Here is a 25,105-nt window from a genome sequence, read left to right as displayed (position 1 = left end):
AAGCTCCTCTTAAATAACTCATTTCCACTGCTCTCACTCTCGACTTGTGTCCTTCCAACAACGTCCAAGCTTCACTTCCGTACGTTAGAGTTGGTATCACAATACTGTCATGTAGTAACTTTTTTACTTCCATGCTCACTTCCCTGTTTCTTATCACTGCTTTCAAGGAACCAGCAACCTTTCTTCCCTGCTGTACCCTTTCAAGCACTTCACCCTCCAAACCTCCATCCTTACTCATCACACTACCCAAATACTTAAACGTACTCACATTTTCCAATTCCTCACCATCCAACCTCGCTATACATTCACTGACTTCACCTCTCTCAAAGACCATCACTTTACTCTTCCCTACATTCACCTTTAGGTTCCGTTTCTTACACACTCTCTCAAACTCATCCACCAAGCCTTGCAGCTCCCCTTCATCTTCACTCAACAACACAGTATCATCTGCAAACAACAGTACAGGGAGTTTCCAAACACTATCCTCTCTCACCAGGGCCACTCCAACATCCACTACCCTACCTTGTACCTCTTTTATTACCCCATCCATGTACAGATTGAACAACCATGGAGACATGACACATCCCTGTTTCAAACCAACTTTCAAAGAGAAAAATTCACTTAGTTCACCATCCACACGCACTGCAGCCTTAGCACCATCATACATACTCTTCACAGCATTCAACAACTTCCCATCTACTCCATATATTCTTAACACTTTCCACAATCCTTGTCTATCCACCCTGTCATATGCTTTCTCCAAATCCATGAAAGCCGCATACAACTTCTTTCCCTTCTCTAGAAACTTTTCCACTAAAGATCTAAGAATGAATATCTGATCTACACAACCTCTTCCCTTCCTAAAGCCTCCCTGTTCTTCTCCAACTAATTTCTCTGTTCTTTCTCTAACTCTGTCTATAAGTATCCTACCATACACTTTTCCTATTATACTAAGAAGACAAATGCCCCTATGATTACCACACACTTCTTTTTCCCCTTTTCCTTTGTACAAGGGAATAATTATACCTGACTTCCAATCCTCCGGGACTCTACCTTCCTCCCAGGCCAATCTGCACAACTTCCACATCCATTCTACTACTATCTCTCCCCCATGCTTCAGCATCTCACCACACACTCCATCAATTCCTGGGGCTTTCCCCGATTTAACTTTCTTCATTGCTTCCACAACCTCTATCCTACTGATTTCTACCTGTCTTCTGACCTCCCTCCTTCTCCCAGCCATTCCCCAGCCACTTATACTCGCATTACTTCCATCCTCTACGTTCAACAATTCCTTAAAGTGTTCTCTCCATCTGCTCACTTTTTCTCCCTTCTCCACTAGTAATCTACCATGTTTATCTTTCACTCCCCTGCTAACTTCACTTCCACCCTGTCTTACTCTTTTCACTTCTCTCCAGAACATTTTCTTACAGTCCCTCCACTTTACACTCAAATTCCTTCCAAATTCCTCATCCACTCTCTTCTTACTCTCTCTTACTAATCTTTTCACCTCTCTCTTCCTTTCCACATATAACTCTCTCTTCTGCCTCTCAACTTCTTCCACGCCCCTATTTCTCATCCATTCATTGTATGCTTTCTTCTTTTGTGCCACAGCCTGTTTCACCTCTTCAGTCCACCACGCTGTTCCTTGCACCCCCCTCCGTCTTCTCTTCCTTCCACACACCACATCACATGCTGCACATATTTCTTCTGTAAATATCTTACACACACCTTCCACGTCTCCCATCTGCTCCAATTCATATTTGCCCAATCGTTCCTCCACTTCTCTCTTATACTCTGCCTTTTTCTCATCCTCTTGTAACCTTTCCACTCAAAGATACAACATTCCAACCCAGCTTCGACCATTGAGCTCTGTGGTATACAGAGGGCAGAGGTTCTCTGTTTCTCATGAATCTCATGGGTAGTGTCCGCTGCCAGGGCAGCGCTGATGCAGTGGCAACTATGTTACACCATGCCCGACGCCCGAGGTATTTGAAAGCAGCTGCTGATTCCGGAAAATATAGTGCCATGGTCCACTGCGCAGCTTACGGAACTAGGAAGCAACAGAGTGGAGGCGACGAGTGTGGTGTTTCAATATGGCGGCCAAAGTCACACGCACGCTGTGGAGATAGCCCTTCATATTATAGAGCTCAGTGGCTCCGACACTATCGACTTTCCAAATAGGGGCCACTTTATAGTGTTTTCCAAAAAGTTGAGTTTATGTAATTTACTAACAGCTTTCAGTCATTATTGTTTTTATGAACTTGCGTAAAATTTGTGTGAACTAAGTTTTACTCTGAAATATGAATGGCAACCGTAATAAAGCTTTGTGTGGATTTCGTGTACTTGTATGAAGACCTTGTCAGTCAGCTGATAAAGATAAACAAACTCTGAACAGGCGAGGGTTTTGCGGCTTCGAAAATGGAACCAAAGAAATACGCTGGTAGCATACAGCTACCAGACACAGACCTGGTATTTAGGAATATCAGAAATGCAAAGCGGTTTGCTATTGACATTGGTAAGTAAGAACATCATTCATGGAACGAGAAATGCTGCATAACTTAGAGATACGGTCATGCACACTTTTCATTTACAAGGCATTCATTTAAGGTAACTTATATCCATACTTGCCATAGTGTGAATGATTTACTATGTTTTCTGCCGTCTGGCACTCGTGAATAATGTATGCACTAGTTAACAGGCAGATGTGTCAGGTACATGAGTCCTGTCAGTCTGGGTATTATAAAAGCCAGACTTCTGGATTCATCCCCTGCCCTTAATCCGGGGTCACAAGGGATATTTTCCAGCAGTTCTTGCATCCAGGGTTGCAGTTTTGCTTGTTAAATGAACATTCAAAAGTTTTCTGGACAGTTATTTAGAGATGATTCTCAGAAGGTTGTGTCCATCTGACCCAAAAGACTTCCAGCAATAATTGGGAAACATAGAACCACATGTGAAAGATTAACAAACAGTTTTACCTACCTTTGAATAGATTCAGTCGTATTGTATCATTTATAAAGGCTCCAGCGTGCTTGCTTGTGTCGGCCTTGGTCACCTGATCATGGCTCTTGACTCTGCTTGATCTCTGGAGCCTTCATATTCAGTCCCTTATCCATTAGGTTGCACTCTGTGACCTCATTGCAGCCCTACAACTGAGAATAACACTTCTCAGTATTATTTTACAAGTTGCCAATACGTAGTTCAGGAATTTTAGCACCATTAATGTATAGTATATTCTCTAAGGATCATAATGAACCCCTTAACCCCATTCAGAATTTGATATTTTCAGAGATAATGAATTTAATTTAAAATTCCAAAAAATGCATACCTTCTATCTTCACTCGGCTAGTCCATGTAAAAAATGCTAGCGTTCGTATGTGTGTTTCTCTTCCCTTCGACTGCGCATGCATCTGGTATCACCCACTCATGGGCCTGCTTTAGGTCACATGATGGTATTCTACCAATTAATTTGAAGCACGGTCTTTGATTTCTTCGGGATGGAAAATTCAAATCCTTCTTGGTATGGCCTCTAAAGAAGAAAGACTTGCTGTGTGGCGCGGGTGTGATATTAATTATTTACGGGTGATTAAGCATTTCTACTTGAAACCTGAGGAGGCTGTTGTGTTTTTTAGAAAACACGGTGTATTACCTTTGGAAGTTTATTGCCCAGATTGTCAGGAAACATGTAAATTTAGAAAAGACAAACATCAGTGGTACTGTGGTTGGTACAAAAAGTACGCAAAAACCAAGAAACGGGTCCTGCGGTGCTGTTGCCACTATCCCAGGGGACGACAATGACCCAGACAACCCCTGTCCTGGACCATCGTATCTCTAGGCTAAGCATTCCCCTAGGATAGGTTAGGTTTGTTGGGTTAGGTTCAGTGTGTTTGGTGAGGTTACGTTAGGTCTTGGTTAGGTTAGGTAAGGTCTGTATGGCTGGGTTTGGTTAGGTTTGGGCTATTCAGTTACTTTAACCAGTCTGTCTATCTGTCTATCTATTGCCAGACGCCTCAATCCCGTTCAGGATGGCCACAAACAAATCGCCTCCACGTCGCTCTGTCTCCCGCTATTTCACTGCCCCGCTCCCAACTCACACCCCCCTCTCTCATATACCTCTCCACCCCATCTCTCCATGTCATCCTCGGCCTCCCGCTCCCTCTTCCCCCCTTCACCTCACTCACATACACTTTCTTCGTCAGTCTTTCACCCACCATCCTCTCCACATAGCCAAACCACCTCAGTGTATTCCTCCTAGTGCTTCCTATCACATCCACACCACAACGCTCCTTTATATCCTCATTTGTCAGCCTGTCTCTCCATGTGACTCCACAGGCTCCTCTTAAATAACTCATTTCCACTGCTCTCACTCTTGACTTGTGTCCTTCCACCAACGTCCAAGCTTCATTACCATATGTTAGAGTAGGTATCACAATACTGTCATGTAGTTACTTTTTCACTTCCATGCTCACTTCCCTGCTTCTTATCACTGCTTTCAAGGAACCAGCAACCTTTCTTCCTTGCTGTACCCTTTCAAGCACTTCACCCTCCAAACCTCCATCCTTACTCATCACACAACCCAAGTACTTAAACATACTCACATTTTCCAATTCCTCACCATCCATTCTCGCTGTACAGTCATTGACTTCACCTTTCTCAAAGACCATCACTTTACTCTTCCCTACATTCACCTTTAGATTCCGTTTCTTACTCTCTCTCCCAAACTCATCTACCGGTACCAAGCCTTGCAGCCCTGCTTTGTCTTTACTCAACAACACAGTATCATCTGCAAACAACAGTACAGGGAGTTTCCAAACACTACCCTCTCTCACCAGGGCCACTCCAACATCCACTATCCTACCTTGTACCTCTTTTATTACCCCATCCATGTACAGATTGAACAACTACAGGGACATGACACATCCCTGTTTCAACCCAACTTTCAAAGAGAAAAATTCACTTAGTTCACCATCCACACGCACTGCAGCCTTCGCACCATCGTATATACTCTTCACAGCATTCAGCAACTTCCCATCTACTCCATGTATTCTTAACACTTTCCACAATCCTTGTGTATCCACCCTGTCATATGCTTTCTCCAAATCCATGAAAGCTGCATACAACTTCTTTCCCTTCTTTAGAAACTTTTCCACTAAAGATCTAAGAATGAATATCTGATCTACACAACCTCTTCCCTTCCTAAAGCCTCCCTGTTCTTCTCCAACTAATTTCTCTGTTCTTTCTCTAACTCAGTCAATAAGTATCCTACCATACACTTTTCCTATTATACTAAGAAGACAAATGCCCCTATGATTACCACACACTTCTTTTTCCCCTTTTCCTTTGTACAAGGGAACAATTATACCTGACTTCAAATCCTCCGGGATTCTAGCTTCCTCCCAGGCCAGTCTTCCACATCCATTCTACTACTATCTCTCCCCGATGCTTCTGCATTTCACCACACACTCCATCAATTCCTGTGGCTTTCCCCAATTAAACTTTCTTCATTGCTTCCACAACTTCTGTCCTACTGATTTCTTCCTGTCTTCTCACGTCCCTCCTTCTCCCAGCCATTCCCCAGCCACTTATACTCGCATTACTTCCATCCTCTATGTTCAACAATTCCTTAAAGTGTTCTCTCCATCTGCTCACTTTTTCTCCTGTCTCCACTAGTAATCTACCATTTTTATCTTTCACTCCCCTGCTAACTTCACTTCCACCCTGTCTTACTCTTTTCACCTCTTTCCAGAACATTTTCTTACAGTCCCTCCACTTTACACTCAAATTCCTTCCAAATTCCTCATCCACTCTGTTCTTACTCTCTCTTACTAATCTTTTCACCTCTCTCTTACTTTCTACATATAACTCTCTCTTCCGCTTCTCAACTTCTTCCACGCCTCTGTTTTTCATCCATTCGTTGTATGCTTTCTTCTTTTGTGCCACAGCCTGTCTCACCTCTTCAGTCCACCACGCTGTTCCTTGCACCCCCCTCCGTCATCTCTTCCTTCCACACACCACATCACATGCTGCACATATTTCTTCTGTAAATATCCTACACACACCTTCCACGTCTCCCATCTGCTCCAATTCATATTTGCCCAATTGTTCCTCCACTTCTCTCTTATACTCTGCCTTTTTCTCATCCTCTTGTACCCATTCCACTGTCCTTGCAACTACTCCTTCCTCTCGTCTTTCCCCTCTTCTATTACTCCATCTTACTTGAATCCTAATTCTGGCCACCACCAAGTAGTGGTCAGAAAGTCCACACCCCCAACCTCTATAAGCTCTTGCATCCATTACACATCTTCGCATCCTTTCATCCACACACACATAATCAATCATTGCCTTCCTTTCATTCAGTTCACCACCCACCCTTCTCATCACTCACCATGTATACCTGTGTATCATTTTATGCCTGAAGAGGGTATTGGCTATCACCAACCCCCTCCCAGCACAGATGTCCACTAACGCACTCCCATTCTCATCTATCTCAGCAGGCACACCCCACTCACCAACTATTCCATCCACCTTCACATTCCCATCTTTACCATTCATATCACCGATCAAAAACACTCTCTCATTCCTTCCAAACTTTTCCATGCACACTTCTACATTTGTCCAGAACTCTTCTCTCACTCTTCTAGCACGATCTTGCGTTGGCACATACACACACACAATCGCCCACATTTGTATTCCAACTTTCAACTTTACCCACACAATCCTTGACCCAACTGATCCATACTGTCTTATGCTCTTCTTCCATCTTTTATTCGCAACTATACATACTCCTTCCTTAACCCTCTCATTCTCACCTACTCCTGCACATATACCCCATCCATACTCCCATTCTCTCACACTTTCTCCTCTCCATTTTGTTTCAGTTATTCCACATACATCCACTTTCGCACCCTCAAGGACCTGGACAATCTCTCTCTCTTTCACCTCATCATTCGCTCCTCTTACATTCCACGTACCCATTACCAAGTCCTTTGTCCGGTCCTGGGTCGTCATCGTTTGGTCAGTCCTTGTCCGAGGCTTATTGTTTGTTTTTTTAGTTAGTTGTTTTCCGGGGAGGGGCACTAACCCTCCGCGAACCCTTTTAGTCGCCTTTTACGACAAGCAGGGATACTGGGGGAGTATTCTTGAAAAAAAACCCTACCCCCAGGGGGGGTAGAATGTATTCCTTCGTAGAAGACAGTCAGAGAAATTTTCATAATTGGTGGAATTCAGGGATAAATACACTACACAGATATACTAATCAGAGAATGACAGGATAGCCAAAGCCAGAATGTAGAGAATTCAGAGGATTGAAGTTCAGAAACACAAGAGCAAGATATGTTGTTGCATACATACTCTGTAAAAAACAAACATCTTGGCTTTGAATCAAGTAGAAAGCATGAAGGTAGAGAAGGATATGCTGTCAGTCACTCAGACAGCTGAGTCTCAGTGAGGAAGAGGGGGTGAGGTTTAACTCGCAGAGTTTTTTTTTTTTTTTTTTTTTTTTTTAATGAGCCCGACATTTACTCAGCACTCTCCTCTCCCCTTCAAGAGTGGGCTGTTTTCAAGCAGTAATAGCTCTGTAACAATAACGCATTTAACGTTCAGTTAAAAATCAGGATACTCATCACTCCTTCATCCCTCCATTGCAAGTGTCCCCAGTTCTGTAGATAGAGCCACTGAGGAGAAAGGTGATGAATGGAGGCAATTTTTGGTGCTACAGAAGGCTATGTTCTGAGGAGTGCCTGAGTCCTTGGCTGCAGCACACAGCCTGTGTGCCTGCTTGGGCCAGGCAGGGATTCACCACTTTGACTCACTCACAACACTCCCGCTTGCCGCACTTGACCTTGACACTCCTCTCCACTTTCCCAGCCACTGCCACGTGTATGAATTAACACCCCTTGTACATGCATCTAGCTCAGTTAGTCACCCATTTTTTTTAGGTGGAGGGGGGGGCTTTCCAGAGTGACACTGTGCAGTGTGGTGTATGGAATGAGAGAGGGAAAAGGTATTCCAAGTTGTATTACGCATTACTTGCTACAAAGGATTGCTGTACTTTCACTTTCTCTGTGAGTACGTTCTCTGTGTTGCGTAAGATCGCTTTGAGTTTTCCCTGTGTTAGTTTTCTGTCGTGACACCTGTAGGTGGTGGCGACCATCATCCACTCGCTTTGATGTGGTGCTCCCTGTTTCTTCATTCAACTTAATCAGTCTTTTTCTGTGTCTGCCCTCTTCTCTTCCTATTTCTCCCCTCTTTTGTGACACTTTTTTGTACTAATCTTTCTTTTCAGGGGGCATTACAGTGAATGACAAGCCAAATGGTTTCTTGTAAGCCAGGAAACCATGTACAGCACTGGATGGTAACAATACAACCAACCCATACGTGTTCCCTGTGTGTCACTAAGTGGGTTGGCAGAGGGTTAGTGCCCCTCCCCATAAAAAACTAACTCAAAGACAAACAGCCACATCTTACAGGATTGGGATGTCTGGCTATAGATAGATAGACAGATAGACAGATGCCTGTACATTTCTTATTCTCTAAGGCACTTGTCAAAGTTCTTACTACTCTTGAGGAACTGCACAAAGTATTTTCTAGTGTACTGTCACAGCAAACCCAGTTGGCATGTATATTGCACAGTATTTCTGCAACACTTACTGGCACTTGTATTGCAAGTTTACTTTTCACTGTATCTTGAGATAGTTTCCTTATGTCTGTATTTTACCTTGTATTCTAAATTCTGATGCAGTAAAATCACTTACTTGACTAAGTTCTCATTGTACTAGAGGAACTGCACAAAATATTTTCTGGTTTACTATCACATCCATAGTAATTTGCACTCATACTGCACTTTAATACGATAACACTAGTTTGCTCTTGTATTCCAATTTCATTTCACTGTAACCTAAGAACATTTTTATATGTCCATACTTTTCCTTATGTTCGAAATCCTTATTTAGTAATCTCAAATGTGCACTGTTTACACTTTACCAGACACTAGTGTCTGGTATCTCACCTCAGTGTGGTAATTGAAGAAGCACTCATTGCACGTGGCACTTTGCACTCACTGCACTGGTAGTGCATCTCCTTGTGACCTTGCTGCCATTGCTGATTGTTGAGACAGACATGGCAATGTCTGTACAGTTTTTCCCTGCAGGTGTGTATCCCAGGTTCACCATGCTGTGAGGAGAGAGGTAGTCTGCTTGGGTGACCCTGTCGAACAGAGCAGCAGCACTATGTCTTCTTGGTGCTGCTGGCTGAACACGTCCAAACTCTGCCTATAGCTCATGCATAACTTCTTTCTCAAACTCACGTAAAGAAAGACCAGTGCCAGCAACCTGCCGGAACAATATGAATGCATTCAGCACAGTGATGTCAAGAAGGCATCGGAATGTCCCCTTGTTCCACTTTCAGCCCTCCGGAGACAGTTGATGGTGCAAATCCACATATCTGACTTATTCATGACCCTGATGTTGATGTAATCTTGAATGGCATCAGGCTTGGTCACAGGTTTCTTGGTCCTGTGGTCCTGTGTCCCAGTGGCCTGCATCTCACCCTTGTGAGCAGTGGTAAGCATGTTAACCTTCCACTTGTCATGCCAGTGGATGGCTAACATGTTACCATCTTTCCTGTTGAGTAAATCCCCTTTCTTGTCCTTGGTGGGGAAGGCAGGGTAGTTCCTCCTATTTACAGTGCTGCAGGTTTCTGTCCCATGCTCAAAGAGAAACTTTATCTGTGCCAGGGATGTGTAGTAGCGATTTGTGAACAGAAAATGTTTTCCCCAAAGTACTCGTCCATTAACACTTTCTCAGTGGCACCTGAGAATCCACGCACGTCGTTGCTAGGAATATCCACGTCTGGTGTGGAGTACACAAAAAAGTCTAGCATATATCCAGCCTTGCAGTCACAAATGACAAAGGATTTGATGCCAAAATGATGATGTTTGGGCTATGTACCAGTACAGGATAAATGCCAGTCCTCCCTGGAACAACACAAGTAACTCATGCATCACCACTTTCTGAAAAGGTCAGAACAACTTGGTGAAAGAGCCCTTGATCATGGTCAAAATCAGGTGAATTTTCTACAACCTGTCATTGGGTGCAGGAAAATGCAGGATCTGCAGAATGGCTAGGTGCCTGCCCCACACCATGAACTTTCCAAAGGCAGGTGTAACTTTGAGATTGTCCACAATCCAGTAGATCCGGGATGGCATGCCTTTTTATGTGTGCCATAAACATTGATAGAGCTAGCCACATGTATAATCCACCCACATCCACAGGGTTCCACTACTTTATGTTCGAGTGATCACGGGAGTGGAGGTCAAGCCAGCGTAGGGAGATTTTCTGATGAAAGTTGATCTTGTACACCAGGTATTCACTCATGAACACTGAAAAAAATGCCATGAAAATATCCAGAATGCATGAGGTTGCTGTCCTTGGGAAATCTGCCTGGACGACTACCTGCAAATCATCTAAGGCAGCCAGTGAGGGATCAAAGCCTTCCCCCTCCTCCCACACAAAGGGTTCCATTGTCCGCACATCTGGTCTGTGCTGTTGGAACTAGGATGATGAGCATATGCACCTTGTACGTTCCAGCCTCTTGACTGCCCAGCACGACTGTTTGCATGCCCACTTTCATAGCGGGGAGGGGAGGGAGAATAAGTTGAACTAGAGGGTGCTGAGTCACCATTCAGCAATGCCTGGGGAGTGCTAGGAGGCGATGCTGCCTCTTGCAGCTGCGCACAAGGTTGCATCTGTGGTCATAAGGGCACATGTGAAGAGCTGGGCTGTGGAGACATCACCCTCGAAGGTCCAGGCTGGGGTGATGTGGGTGGTGGTGGTGGTGGCATGGAGTCTCTTCTTGGCTAACATGTAGGTGGCCAGGTGGCCAAAATGTGGTGTTTCTTCCGCACATGACTTCTAGCTGCCTGAGCCTCTCCATCAGAGTCCAGTGCCTCAGACAAGTCTCCTGAGATGTCGGAAGAGTAGGGGTTATCACTGTACAGTGTGGGAATATCAGCCACCACTGTGGGGTCCTCTGAGTTGCATTCAAACAGTGGCATGGAGTTATAGTAGGAGGCAAGGGAGGGCTGCCAGAGCGCGTTACTTTCCACATGATAGCTCCTGCTCTCAGAGGTAGTTTTACTACTTGATAATGAAGACATTCTCATCTCTAGTGTCCTCCCAAGAGCACTATCACTCCACCCACTTGTGGGTGTGTGGGAGGCTTGGCCGAGGTGGAGATTGCAGGGGTTGGGTGGCCACTAGTGGCGTGTAGGGAATCGGATGATGTAGAACCTGAATTCATGCCTGTTTTCACTAGTGTGGTGAGCAGGAAACTGACCAGGGCAGCCACGCAACAGTGAGAAGCTTACATGACTCAAACTCACAGTTCATCGTAGAAAATGGATGAGAACCCAAATGGTGACAGGAAACTCGAAGTAACTTTAGCTTTCATCCAAGCTACCCCAGTCACCTTTTTCATGACAGCTTTAGCTGTCTTTTGAGCTTTAGGACTTACAGGAGGAGAGGTGGTGTTAAGCTGAGAGAAAATTAGATGAAACGTGACAAATGTTACGGAAATGAATAGTTACACAAATGGTCCAGTACTTCTCGCTTGGTTGTTACCGGGAGAGGGATGGTTTGGTAGTTATGGCCTGATAGCTCCCTGGGCAAGCTACCTATAGGGTAATGAATGTCTGCCTTAGACCATAACACAAGAGCAGTACTGGTAATTTTAAAAATATATATATATTTTAAGAAGCTACTGAATTCACCTGGTTTACTTTTACTTTTTTTTTTTTTTTTTTTAATAAATAAATAGCTCCAGAATTGTCCAGATTTGCCCCAAGAATGTTTAGAAAGACTAGAGGATGATCAAAGAGCTGTTCCCAACCATATGAACTCTCCACAGGGGTGCCTGATTTCACCTGAGGCTCATAATGATTTCAAACATACATATAAAAATTGTTGGAAATAACAGTAAAGGGCACCAATTGTTTTGGTAGTTATTGTTTGATACCTTATTGGACCAACCCTCCATAGAGTACATAATATTTGCATTTGACTACAAATCAAGCAAGTAAAAAAGAAAAGTGTAACAGGCATCAAAATTCATTCCAGTTTACAGTAATGTGCAGTGCTGGTTGTCATGAATAGTTTTTTTTTTTTATTCCGAATTAGGATAGATAGCTCAGGCATGACTAAGATGCATCTTACCCTGTATACGATGAAACCACCTCCAGAGAGTTATAGTACCAGTTATTAATTGATTTGTTTCATTAACTAATTCATTAAAAGCCAAATGGTTTTCTGTACACCAGGAAACCATTTACTACACTGGGTGGTAAACATATGACCACATTATGGCACATGGTGGTTTAGTGGGTAATTGAGGCTCTCCAATTGGACTGAGCCTGTGTAGGTTTATATCCAAGGGGTGGTTGGGGTTATTGCTTGCATAATGCCACTCAGGGATGAATGAGGCTGGTCACTCTTATTGTAAATGTCAGGACCAACATGCCTAGCCCCGGGCTGTTAAGCTCTTCATGGGGCAAGGTAGGATTGGATGATGGATGGATGGCTTAAACTTAATTATCCTGCAGAATTAGAAAACTAACAGTATGGGTGGAAGTTTATTTGGGGTAATGAAAACACAACTTGTTTATGAGATGCACAAAGTACTGTAGTGAGATTCTTATTCATCAACTCCTCACACCACAAAATTAGTTGAGTGTGAGAGGAAACACAGTGGAATTTCAAACGATCACCTAACATGTAATACACCTTCATAATTATCACTGCACTGCACTACTAGGCCTAATTCCATGGCACTCATTTCTGCCACATAGCACTTACAAGCTCTGGGAAAGATTAATACAGTCACCCTGGAATCACCACTGGGGCAGCCCGACTGCCTTAGTGAATCAGTTAATAACGGACACTTTGTCAGTATTAAATAGCAGCTTTGGCAGAGGTCATTTGTGTAGTTGCAGTCACGTGACCTGTTGCTAGATTCAGTACACTGGAAGCTCTTATGCTCACAGGCTGAGAATGACCTTGGGTGGAGGTTCAGGATAAAACATTTAGCACTTCCTTTGTGAAAGCTTAAAGAAATCTAACTTTCCTTGAGGGGAAATGAGAGGGGAGGCAGGATGAACCTGTGGTTGACACTACCCCCCTCAGGTTAGAAAAATTATGTGACCTTTCCTATGTCAAGAAAATCTTGAGTGCGTCGGTTGGTTGTCAGGAGTGAAGTAAATGTGACGCATCCACAGCACAGGAGTGACATGATGAACATGTTACCCATTGGATGACCCCTTGTAAGGACGTTCTACCAATAAATTCACCCCTTTTTGAAACAAAGATTTTGTGGAGAAGTCATACAAAGAGAGAGGAGGTTGAGTAAGAATAAAAAGAGGTAATAAACGAAAAAGGTAGGTGTAGGGCCCTAGTCTTTGGAGGTGACCATACATTTCAGTTGTTTGGCAAGTTGTAACTAACCCTTCACATCCTCCTCTGGCTGTGTGTGAGAGAGAGAATTTGTCAGATTATAGCCCTGTAGTCCTGTTACTGGTGCATCTGATTAACTCTTTTTATGATCTTTCAGGTGGATCTCTGACAAAGATTGCTTACTACTCAACAGTGTCACATAGGAAGGTTCTGTATAATGCAGAAAAAGACAGTGGAACATGTGTGAGTAGACTGTATTTTTTATTCAGCGAAGAGTAATATAAGTTTTGCCCAATGATTTTGCACAAGATGTGGAACATGTTGCATACAAATACCGTAATGAAAATTTGGATGAGTTACATTCAGGATACCACAAAAAATATTCATGCTATCCCGGTAACACACAAGAGAATCTTATAATTCCTAGATAAGATTCATAAACCTCAACTCAGGCAGCTCATACAATACATGAAATAAAATCATAATGATCAGTAGCCTACAGACAGAAAAGCTGCAGCCCAGGCTACCTCCATAGCCTGTGGGAGAACTTCAAATTTCCTGTCTTACTGCTACACACACACACACACACACACACACACACACACACACACACACACACACACACACACACACACACACACTGACGGACGGACTGATGGACCGACGGACCGACCGACTGACCGACCGACCAGGAACAATCAGATGTGTCTCGGCCACCTCTGCAAACCTTAAGTAGTTTTCAGGATTTATGTTTGTCCTGTCTCCTGTAGTATTCTCTAAAGTTTAAAGTATTGTCTGGTAATATTGTCTGTCCAAAATGTAAAGAGCCATCGTCAGTAAATATTTGTGTATACCTGAATGTTCTTAGAAATCTTGATAACAGCTGTTAGTATTGTACCCAACCATCAAACATGGCCAACAGTGTAACCATTAAGGGACCCGAATTTCCAGGATTTGGCAGTGAAATAAGTGTGATGGATTTAGTTAAAACGTTCAGTCTATCTATTTATTGCCAGAGGCCACAATCCCGTTCGGGGTGGCCACAAACAAATCGCCTCCACGTCGCCCTGTCCCCCACCATTTCACTGCCCTGCTCCCAACTCACCCCCCCCTCTCTCATATACCTCTCAACCCCATCCCTCCACCTCATCCTCGGCCTCCCCTTCTCTCTTCCCCCCTCCACCTCACTCACATACACTCTCTTCGTCAGTCTTCCACCGTCCATCCTCTCCACATGGCCAAACCACCTCAGTGTATTCCTCCTAGTGCTTCCTATCACATCCACATCCACACCACAATGCTCCTTTATATTCTCATTTGTCAGCCTGTCTCTCCATGTGACTCCACAGGCTCCTCTTAAATAACTCATTTCCACTGCTCTCACTCTTGACTTGTGTCCTTCCAGCAACGTCCAAGCTTCACTTCCATACGTTAGAGTTGGTATCACAGTACTGTCTTGTAGTAACTTTTTCACTTCCATGCTCACTTCCCTGCTTCTTATCACTGCTTTCAGGGAACCAGCAACCTTTCTTCCTTGCTGTACCCTTTCAAGCACTTCACCCTCCAAACCTCCATCCTCACTCATCACACTACCTTAGTACTTAAACGAACTCACATTTTCCAATTCCTCACCATCCAACCTCGCTGTACATTCACTGACTTCACCTCTTTCAAAGACCATCACTTTACTCTTCCCTATATTCACCTTTAGATTCTGTTTCTTTCACACTCTCCCAAACTCATCCACCAAGCCTTGCAGCTCTCCTTCGTCTTCACTCAACAACACAGTATCATCTGCAAACAACAGCACAGGGAGTTTCCAAACACTACCCTCTCTCACCAGGGCACTCCAACATCCACTACTCTACCTTGTACCTCTTTTATTGCCCCATCCATGTACAGATTGAACAACCATGGAGACATGACACATCCCTGTTTCAACCCAACTTTCAAAGAGAAAAATTCACTTAGTTCACCATCCACACGCACTGCAGCCTTCGCACCATCGTACATACTCTTCACAGCATTCAACAACTTCCTATCTACTCCATATATTCTTAACACTTTCCACAATCCTTGTCTATCCACCCTGTCATATGCTTTCTCCAAATCCATGAAAGCTGCATACAACTTCTTTCCCTTCTTTAGAAACTTTTCCACTAAAGATCTAAGAATGAATATCTGATCTACACAACCTCTTCCCTTCCTAAAGCCTCCCTGTTCTTCTCCAACTAATTTCTCTGTTCTTTCTCTAACTCTGTCAATAAGTATCCTACCATACACTTTTCCTATTATACTAAAAAGACAAATGCCCCTATGATTACCACACACTTCTTTTTCCCCTTTTCCTTTGTACAAGGGAATAATTATACCTGACTTCCAATCCTCCGGGACTCTAGCTTCCTCCCAGGCCAATCTTCCACATACATTCTACTGCTCTCTCTCCCCATGCTTCAGCATTTCACCACACACTCCATCAATTCCTGTGGCTTTCCCCAATTTAACTTTCTTCATTGCTTCCACAACTTCTGTCCTACTGATTTCTTCCTGTCTTCTCACGTCCCTCCTTCTCCCAGCCATTCCCCAGCCACTTATACGTCTAGTACTGAAGGGGTTTATTAATGCTCTGTCTAGCCCCTTCAGTAAAGAAAGTCTGTTCTAAGTTGAAGAAAATTGTTAGGACATGGCAAGAAAAATTTTGAAAAAAAGAGAGAGAGAGAGAGAGAGAGAGAGAGACACACACACACACACACACACACACACACACACACACACACACACACACACACACACACACACACACACACACACACACACACACACACACACACACACACACACACACACACACACACACACACACACACACACACACATCACGTTCCCGTCTTCAAAGAGATCCCGTACTACAGGCAATCTTTCCTTCAGTTCATATAATTATTTTGAAGTAACATGTACAAGTAAAGTAGAAAATGCACCAGTGGACCAAGTTAAAAACTTGACCTTACATCCTGAATGTAACATGCATTCCTCTGTGTTACATTCCATAGTTTAACTTGCTATTGACAGGTTAACTTTTGCCATTTAAGTAGTACCTATTGTGGCTTTATTATTACATAGAAAAACATAATGATAATAGACAATTCCATACTGGACTGCCCTCATTGAAGAACAAGGACCTGAGGTTAGGCAACTGTAGTCCAAAGGTATAACTTATTTTGGAAAGACTTCATGATTTTCAGCTGCAAATGTTAAATGATTTATTTTATTTTTTTATTTTATTATTATTATTTTTTTATGTGTCCAACTCTGAGCGAAGGCTTCAGGGCCTATATCTCGGGGGCAGTAGCCTATCCCAAGGCCCAGTAGTCCTCCTACACCTCCATATGTCACCACTTCGGCGCTAACACCCACCGTCCATGTTGAATACATTCTAGGGCTGTCTCATACAGGACTGGTGTATTGGTATTAGCGGTGGTACTTTTATGACATGTCGGCGGATCATGTGGTAGATCAGGAAAGTCTGCTTTTATGACATTCAAATCCTTGAACTGTTCCCAGCCCCAGCCGGGATTCGAACCTGGGTCCATCAGGACTGCAGGCCGCCTCTCTACCGATTCAGCCACCGCCTCCCCATAAGTTTGTTGGTATATTTTTTCTCATTATTGTATTGTGTTGCTAATGCTACTTTTTTGTTCAGGTGGATGGTGAGGAATATCAATACGAGAGCTCTGAGACAGAACGACTACACTTTGTAAAGTTTGAGACCAAGTATATTGAGCACTGGCTGGACTTCATTCGAAATCATCTGATCCAGAGCAGAGAGTCAATGGTTGGAAAGAGTATAAAGGCAACTGGTGGTGGTGCTTACAAGTATGCTGAGTTGATTCATCAGAAATTAGGACTCATGTGAGTATAAGGCTTTTGCTCTTCCTGATACAGTAATTGAATGTTTAAGCTTTAGTTCGGTTGCAGCATTTGTGAACTTATTTTGGCCATGGAACATTTTCATATTGCTGTATTCACTTTGGAAATGAGTTATTTGAGAGGAACATGTGGAGTTAATGGAGAAACCGATTGACAAATGAGGAAGTGAAGGAGCATTGTGGTGTGAATGTGGATGTGATAGAAAGCTTTAGGATCAATATGTTGAGGTGGTTTGGCCATGTGGAGAGGAAGGAGAGCGAGAGACTAATGAGGAGAGTGTATCCGTGGAGAGGGGGAGAGAGGGAGGGGGAGGTCGAGGATGAGATGGAGGGATGGAGTGGAGAGTTTTATGAGAGAGGGGTGTGTGAGCTGGGGGGGAGGGCAGTGAAGTGGCGGGGGATAGAGCAACATGGAGGTGATTTGTTTTTGGCCACCCCATACAGCAGTGGTTCCCAAACCCATGGTCGTGACCCAAATAAGGTTCAGAAGGATGCACCTGAGGGTCGCAGGGTGGTTTGAAAAAAAAAAAAATCATATTCTGGACCTCCTTTCCCATCCTAGGGCAGGGTGAGGAGTAGCAATGTCCAGACAGCCCAAATTCACCCAGTCCAATGGACCACGCTTCCATTCACTCATCATTCAAGCTTCTGGAATCCTGGCTCTGTCGGATATGCCACAAACATTCATCACGTTCTGTAGCTTCACAGAAATGTATCTGATTGAGTCAGTCCGGACTCTGCCTTGTTAAAAAGGGGTGCCATATCCCTGCTTATGCACTTCTCCTCACAACATTCATCTAGCCAGCTGGATCTCTTGTCAGGTCCCTAGCCTCACCGACTTCCAAACCTCTCTTCCTCACACATTCATCCACCACATCTCTCCACCTTCTCCTTGGCCTACCTCACTTCCTCCCTCCTTCAGATTTGCTCAGGTATACCATTTTCACCACTCTATTGTTATCCATTCTCTCCACATGACCATACCATCTCAGTACACTCTCTTCGATTCTGGTGTCCACCAATTTCCTCACTCCACATCTTTCACGAATCACATTATTTCACATGGTATCCACTCTCTGTACTCCACATATATTCCTCAACAGTCCCATCCCCACTACTCATACTCCTGACTTCATTTTCATGCCACACCATAGTCTCACATCCATATGTTAAAGTTGGCACTAACACTCCTTTATGTAAGCCTCGTGCAGCTGCGACACTGAAGCCTCTCTTTCTTATCAAGGCCTTCATTGCACCAGCTACCTTTCTTTCTTGTGTCACCCTACATTCAACTTCTGCACATTTTTCTCTTTTTTTCTATCACTGTACCCAAATACTTGAACCCTCTCATGAATTCCAGTGTCTCTCCATTCACTGTAACAGTGCACTGGAAGTCACCTTCTCTCTCAGTAACCATCACTTTACCCTTTTCTACATTTACTCTCAAGGCACGACACTCACAGACATCAGCAAAACTCTGCACTAGCCTACCAAGTTCTTGTCCGGTATATGCAAGCAGTACTGGATCATCAGCATACAACAAATTTGAGACATTCCATCCATCACCATTCATTACCAACGCCATCCCTCTCTCCATTAATCGTGTTTTTACTTCTCTCATCACCCCATCCATATTTATATTGAACAACCATGGGAACGTCACACAACCTTGTCGCACGCCCACTCCGATCATGAACCATTCATTTGGATGCCCATTAACCCTTACACATGCCTCACTACCATCATAAAAACTCTTGACCACACCTAGCAGCTTACCATCTACACTGTACATGTGCAAAACTTTCCACAATCCCTCTCTGTCCATTTCATAAATAAGAAAATAAAAAAATTATTAAAAGTGCAAAATCAGTGGTCAAAAGGGCTCACTCATGAAGCAGTGTCATAGTTGCCAGTCAGAATTTTCCAGTAAATTACATTTACATGATGTTGTGCCTTTCGTGTTCTTCGATCAACATAAGAAATATAGAAATTTATTGATTTAAACTGAAGTAAAATTCAGTAAAATTTATTCAATAAATTTTACCAAATTTTACGTGAAGCTGTCCATTGCATTTTCTCCAATAAATTTTATTGGAAGATATGGACAGGATTTACAATTGGAGCTGGGTATAGGAAATGAAATTCAGAGCAAAAAAAATGCAAAATATTGTAAATGGGTAAAAGAACTAAGAGGCCATCACTGAATTACCCGGTTGGAAAGGAATCAATCACAAAAGCGAGAAAAGAGAAGGACCTTGGATTGTTGGTTCAGGATAATTTGTCATCCAAAAAGCATATTAACAAGATTGTCAGAGAGACATATGAGCTCTTGACATACATAAGACTGGGATTTCAATATATGGATGAGGAGGTAATGAAAAAATTGTTAGTGGCCATGATCACCCCCAGGTTAGAATATGCGGCAATGATGTGACTCCCACATAAAAAGAAAGATATAATCAAAATTGAGAGTATACATAGAGCAGCAACCATGATGGTCTCCACCCTGGCAGACTTGTCATACAAGAAAAGACTAGAAAAGCTGGATCTGCCTTCCTTAGAAGAAAGAATAGAGAGGGGTGACGTGATTGCAGTGTTCAGGGCCATGATGAGAGTAGACAAACTTGACCGAGAAGATCTGTTTGTATGGGATGGGGAAGCAACAAGAGGACATGGAAAGAAATTGAAAAAGACAAGTTGCTTGAATGATATCAAGAAACACAGTTTTCCATACAGATGCATTGACCTGTAGAATAGCCTGGGCAACGAGATCATCTAGTCCAAAAACTTAAATAAGTTTAAAATAAAATTTGCCTTGTTGACAAGGAGATGGGATCCCATGAGCGTAGCTCATTTCCTGTATATCACAATTAGGTAAATACACACACACACACACACACACACACACACACACACACACACACACACACACACACACACACACACACACACACACTGTTATAGTATAGTAGATGCATATTTTGTCAACAGTTTGAAATTACCAATCTTCAGAATACTGTAGCAGGTGAACTGTGAAATATATCAACCTGAAAATTGAATTGCAGTACATATAATGTACCTTATCACATCCTCAGTCAGTTGACAATAGGAGAATATAAATTTGAGAACCTCCCCCTTTTTTTCCCTCTCTTTCTCTATCTCTTTTATGCAGTGCACTTTGGATTTCCAGTCTGCCACAGTTTATGGGTTAAGATTTGGATGGCAAGGAAGAGACTTAAGGTGAATGATGGCAAAATTGAGGTCGTCATTATCTGTGGAAACAGAAGGGCTGGTGGTACTGATAATACTTTGACTCTTGACATTGTTAAGTCACAGCTTCATCCAGTGTGTTTTGTTTGACCCCTTGATTATCCGACGTAGTATAGCCAAAGGCATGTTTGGATAAAGGATCCGTCTGGATAATGGTCTTCTCCCCTGGCCCCCCTTCGTACATACCCTAACCTTGAAAGCCATTTTAAAAGACCACTACAGTACATCATACAAAACTATTCTTGGTGTTTGACACTGCTCTATCTGGTCAAACAGGCCTATAAACCACAGGACCATGGTCAAGCAGACCCATGAACCACAGACAAGCTGTCACCACTGCTGGGCCATATCCTGCAGTGACATGGGGGGGGGGGGAAACAGCCCTGTTGGGCGAAAATGTTGGCTTGGCCATAATTCCACTTGGACACAAGCATTTTGTCTGGATAAAATGGAAAAATGTATGCATAGTGGTTTTGAATAGCCAGACCACAGCGTCTGGATAATGGATTTTTTGAATAATAGATGTCTGGATAATTGAGGGATTGCTGTATGTTTTAAGTAGAAACTAAATTACAAGAACATATTATTCAGGTTGTTATTGAGCCTGTGTAAGTTTGTATCCAAGAGGTGGTTGGGGTTTACTGATCATATAATACCACTCAGACGAGTGAGGCTGATCACTCTCATCTTAAATGTGAGGACCAACTTGCCTAGCCCCGGGCTTCTACACTCCTCATTGGGCAACACTGGATTGGATGATGATGATGATGAGAGAAGCTGTAACCTGCACATCAGAAATCTTTACTGGGTGAGACAGTTTCTGAATAGATGTTGCCTCTGAACATTGGTTGATACAGAATTTTGTTATGCATATCAGATTGGAATTCCAAATACTGTAATCTACTGAAGAAGGTTCAGATTTTGTTGGATAGGGCAGCAGGGCTTACCTGTGGTGTACCTTCAAGAACCCCCATGGCATCGTTTCTAATTAAGCTACACTGAATCCGAGTAAAAGCTAAGATAGAATTGAAACTCTGTTGTATGACTTTCAGGGTTCTTATGTTTGGCAAGCTGAGGTACAGTTATCTTGTCAGTTTATTAAAACTTCTGGTGGTACACCCAGGTATGATGTTTTCAAGTGAAGATGATCCTTATGATTGCATGGTGGAATGAAGAGGTGAGACCGGCTGTGGTACAAAAGAAGAATGCATATAGTGAGTGGATGAGAAACAGGGAGATGGAGGAAGTTTAGAGATGGAAGAGAGAATTATATGTGGAGAGGAAGAGAAAGGTGAAAAGATTAGTAAGAGAGAGTAAGAAGTGAGTTGATGAGGAATTTGGTAGGAATTTGAGTGTAAAGTGGAGGGAATGTAAGAAAATTATCTGGAAAGAGGTAAAGAGAGTTAGCTGGGGAGTGAGAGATAATAATGATGGATTGCTAGTGGAGCAGGGAGAAAAAGCGAGGAGATGGAGACAACACTTTAAGGAATTGTTGAACATAGAGCTTGAAAGTAATGTGCGTATAAGTGGCTGGGGACTGGCTGGGAGAAGGAGGGAGGTGAGAAGAGAGGAAGAAATCAGTATGATGCAGGTAGTGTAAGTAATGAAGAAACTTAAAATGGGGAAACCCCCAGGAATTGATTGAGTGTGGTGAAATGCTGAAGCATAAAGGAGAGATAGTAGTAGAACTTATATGGAAGATGTGCAGATTGGTCTGGGAGGAAGGTTAAGTCCCGGAGGATTGGAAGTCAGGTTTAATTATTCCCCTGTACAAAGGAAACGGTGAAAAAGAAGTGTGTGGTAATCATAAGGGCATTCGTCTTCTGGGTGTAAAAGGAAAAGTATATGGTAGGATAGTTATTGACAGAGTTAGGAAAAAAAACAGGAATTAGTTGGAAAGGAACAGGGAGGCTTTAAGAGAGGAAGAGGTTGTGTAGATCAGGTATTCATTCTTAGATCTTTAGTAGAAAAGTTTCTAGAGAAGGAAAGAAGTAGTATGGTGCCTTCATGGATTTGGAGAAAGCATATGACAGGGTGGATAGACAAGGAATATGGAAAGAATTAAGAATATGTGGAGCAAATGGAAAGTTACTGAATGCCATGAAGAGTATGTATGAGGGGACAAAGGCTGCAGTGCATGTGAATGGTGAACTGTGTGGATTTTTCAATTTGAATGTTGGATTGAAACAGGGATTTGTCATATCCCCATGGTTGTTCAGTCTGTATATGGATGGGGTTATAAAAGAGGTACAAGGTAGGGGAGTGGATGTTGGAATGTCCCTAATGAGTGAGGGCAGTGTTTGGGAACTCTCTGTACTGTTGTTTGCAGATGATACTGTATTGTTAAGTGAAGACAAAGGGGAACTTCAAGGTTGGTGGATGAGTTTGGGAGAGTGTGTAAGAAATGGAAGCTAAAGGTGAATGTAGGGGAGAGTATAGTCATGGTCTTCAAGAGAAATGAAACCACTGAATATACAGTGAGACTGGATGTGGAGGAAATGGACACTGTCAGTGTGTTTAAGGACATGGGTAGTGTGATGAATAAGGATGGAAGTTTAAAGGGTCAAGTGCTTGACAGTGTATAACATGGAAGAAAAGTTGCTGGTTCTTTGAAGCAGTGATACAGTGATAAACAGGGAAGTGCACATGCAAGTAAAAACATTGCTGCATGACAGTATGGTGATACCAACCCTAATGTATTTAACCCTCTCAGGCACAGTCACGCGAATCACGTTGCATGTGGTTTGGTAGAAAGAAGCCATAGTGTCAGGAATAACAGAGGAGGTTGGAATGGAATCATGTGATAGTGTTTTATATTGCCAATGATTTAGTGTCAAATATACGTATAAAATAGTGCAGCGAGTGTTCACATAGAAATATTTCATGCATTGACTGACTTAGCTAAAACGGTGCAAGTGTCAGAGACAAGAAATATGCCACGGCCACATATACATACGTTTGTTGTGCAGCGAATGTTTGTGGAGAAATCTATTGTGTGCATGTGTTTTAGGCAAATGTATCACAAGGCGAGAAGAAAATACGCCACAGCCACAGACACACACACACACACACACACACACACACGGACACGCACCCCCCCCCCCCCCGCACACACACACACAAGATTGAGAGAATACAAAGAACAGCAACCAAGATGGTCCCCAGTCTGGCAGACCTGTCATAAAGAGAGAGGCTGGAAAAGCTGGATTTGCCTTCCTTAGAGGAAAGGAGAAAGAGGGGAGACATGATTGCAGTGTTCAGGACCATATTGGGAGTAGATAAAATTGACAAAGAAGATCTGTTTTTATGGGATAAGAGAGCAACAAGAGGACATGGAATGAAATTGAAAAAGTCAAGCTGCTAGAAGGATATCAAGAAATATAGCTTTCCTTACAGAAGTATAGACTTATGGAATAGCCTGGACAAAGAGATCATCCAGTCTAAAACTTAAACGAGCTTAAAGCTAAATTTGACTTACTGAGAAACAGCGACAGAAACCCACGAGCATAGCACATTTCGTGTATATCACAATTAGGTATATTAGGTAAATACATGAGTATTTGGAACGACTTAGACGAAAAGGTGGTGCAGGAGAAAAACATTCATGTGTGTAAAGGTAGACTTGATAAATGTGGATATGGAGACAGGACAACACGAGCATTGCTCAATTCCTATATACTACAAATAGGTAAATACACACACACACACTACATAACTCCTCATTTTCAAGCTACTGCCAGCATCTCAACACCTCTGGAGGAAGTGAGGTATCCATATTTTGTTGATTTATATATTGACCTATTTCTATAGTTCAGTATTTTTTACACCAATAAGTAATGTTTTTTACATACACACATATGAGATGGAAGAAAGTTCAGCTTCAGTATCAGTACCTAGCAAAAAGACTAGTGGTCATGTTGAGTGTCTGAGAGCACTATCAAAAACCTTATTATATTTATATTTTACGTGTATACTTTGATTAAAAAAAGAAAATAATAAAATGTAACGAGCAAAAATATGTAGGTGTGGGTGAGGCAGGGAAAGAATGTTTTTTATCTCGCGTACGGGTGAGGAGGAGTATTCTGCGTTTGCCGTCCAATTACTGCAAAACTATTGGACGTATCAATTTCCCGTGAGAACCATGATAAAGATCAGTAAATTCTACGTATGTTCATTACCAGAATATAAGCCTTTGGGAACATTTTTTTGTAGGAAAAGGCGGGGGAACAGACTCTGTTTTTTTCCTCGCTTGAGGTAAAAGTCGAAAGCACTTGGAGGAATAATCTCACTTGGTCGGCCATTTACTCAAAAACTACTGGACGTATCAATTTCCTGTAAGAACCATGATAAAGAGCAGTGAATTCTATGTATGTTCATTACCAGAATATAAGCCTTTGGGAGCATTTTTTTGTAGGAAAAGGGAGGGGAAGAGACTATGTTTTTTTCATCGCTTGAGGTAAAAGTCTA

The 25,105-nt window shown here is 42.7% G+C and overlaps 1 protein-coding gene across 1 annotated transcript in view; it reads left to right on the top strand.

Moving 5' to 3' along the window:
- The first annotated feature begins 2,421 nt into the window (after positions 1-2,421).
- Positions 2,422-25,105, top strand: part of LOC145392717 (4'-phosphopantetheine phosphatase) — a 274,959-nt gene continuing 252,275 nt past the window's right edge. Inside the window, exons 1-3 of the mRNA XM_080267017.1 lie at positions 2,422-2,518; positions 13,600-13,685; positions 17,143-17,351. Of these exons, the coding sequence (XP_080123143.1) occupies positions 2,422-2,518; positions 13,600-13,685; positions 17,143-17,351 (392 nt within the window). The remainder of the gene's footprint in view (positions 2,519-13,599; positions 13,686-17,142; positions 17,352-25,105) is intronic.

This window comes from Coenobita brevimanus, chromosome 23 (assembly GCF_032717465.1).
Source record: "Coenobita brevimanus isolate Jiangsu-jjx chromosome 23, ASM3271746v2, whole genome shotgun sequence".
Taxonomy (NCBI): domain Eukaryota; kingdom Metazoa; phylum Arthropoda; class Malacostraca; order Decapoda; family Coenobitidae; genus Coenobita; species Coenobita brevimanus.
The sequence above is the reverse complement of the archived record's forward strand: the minus strand, read 5'-3'. Positions and strand labels throughout refer to the sequence as shown.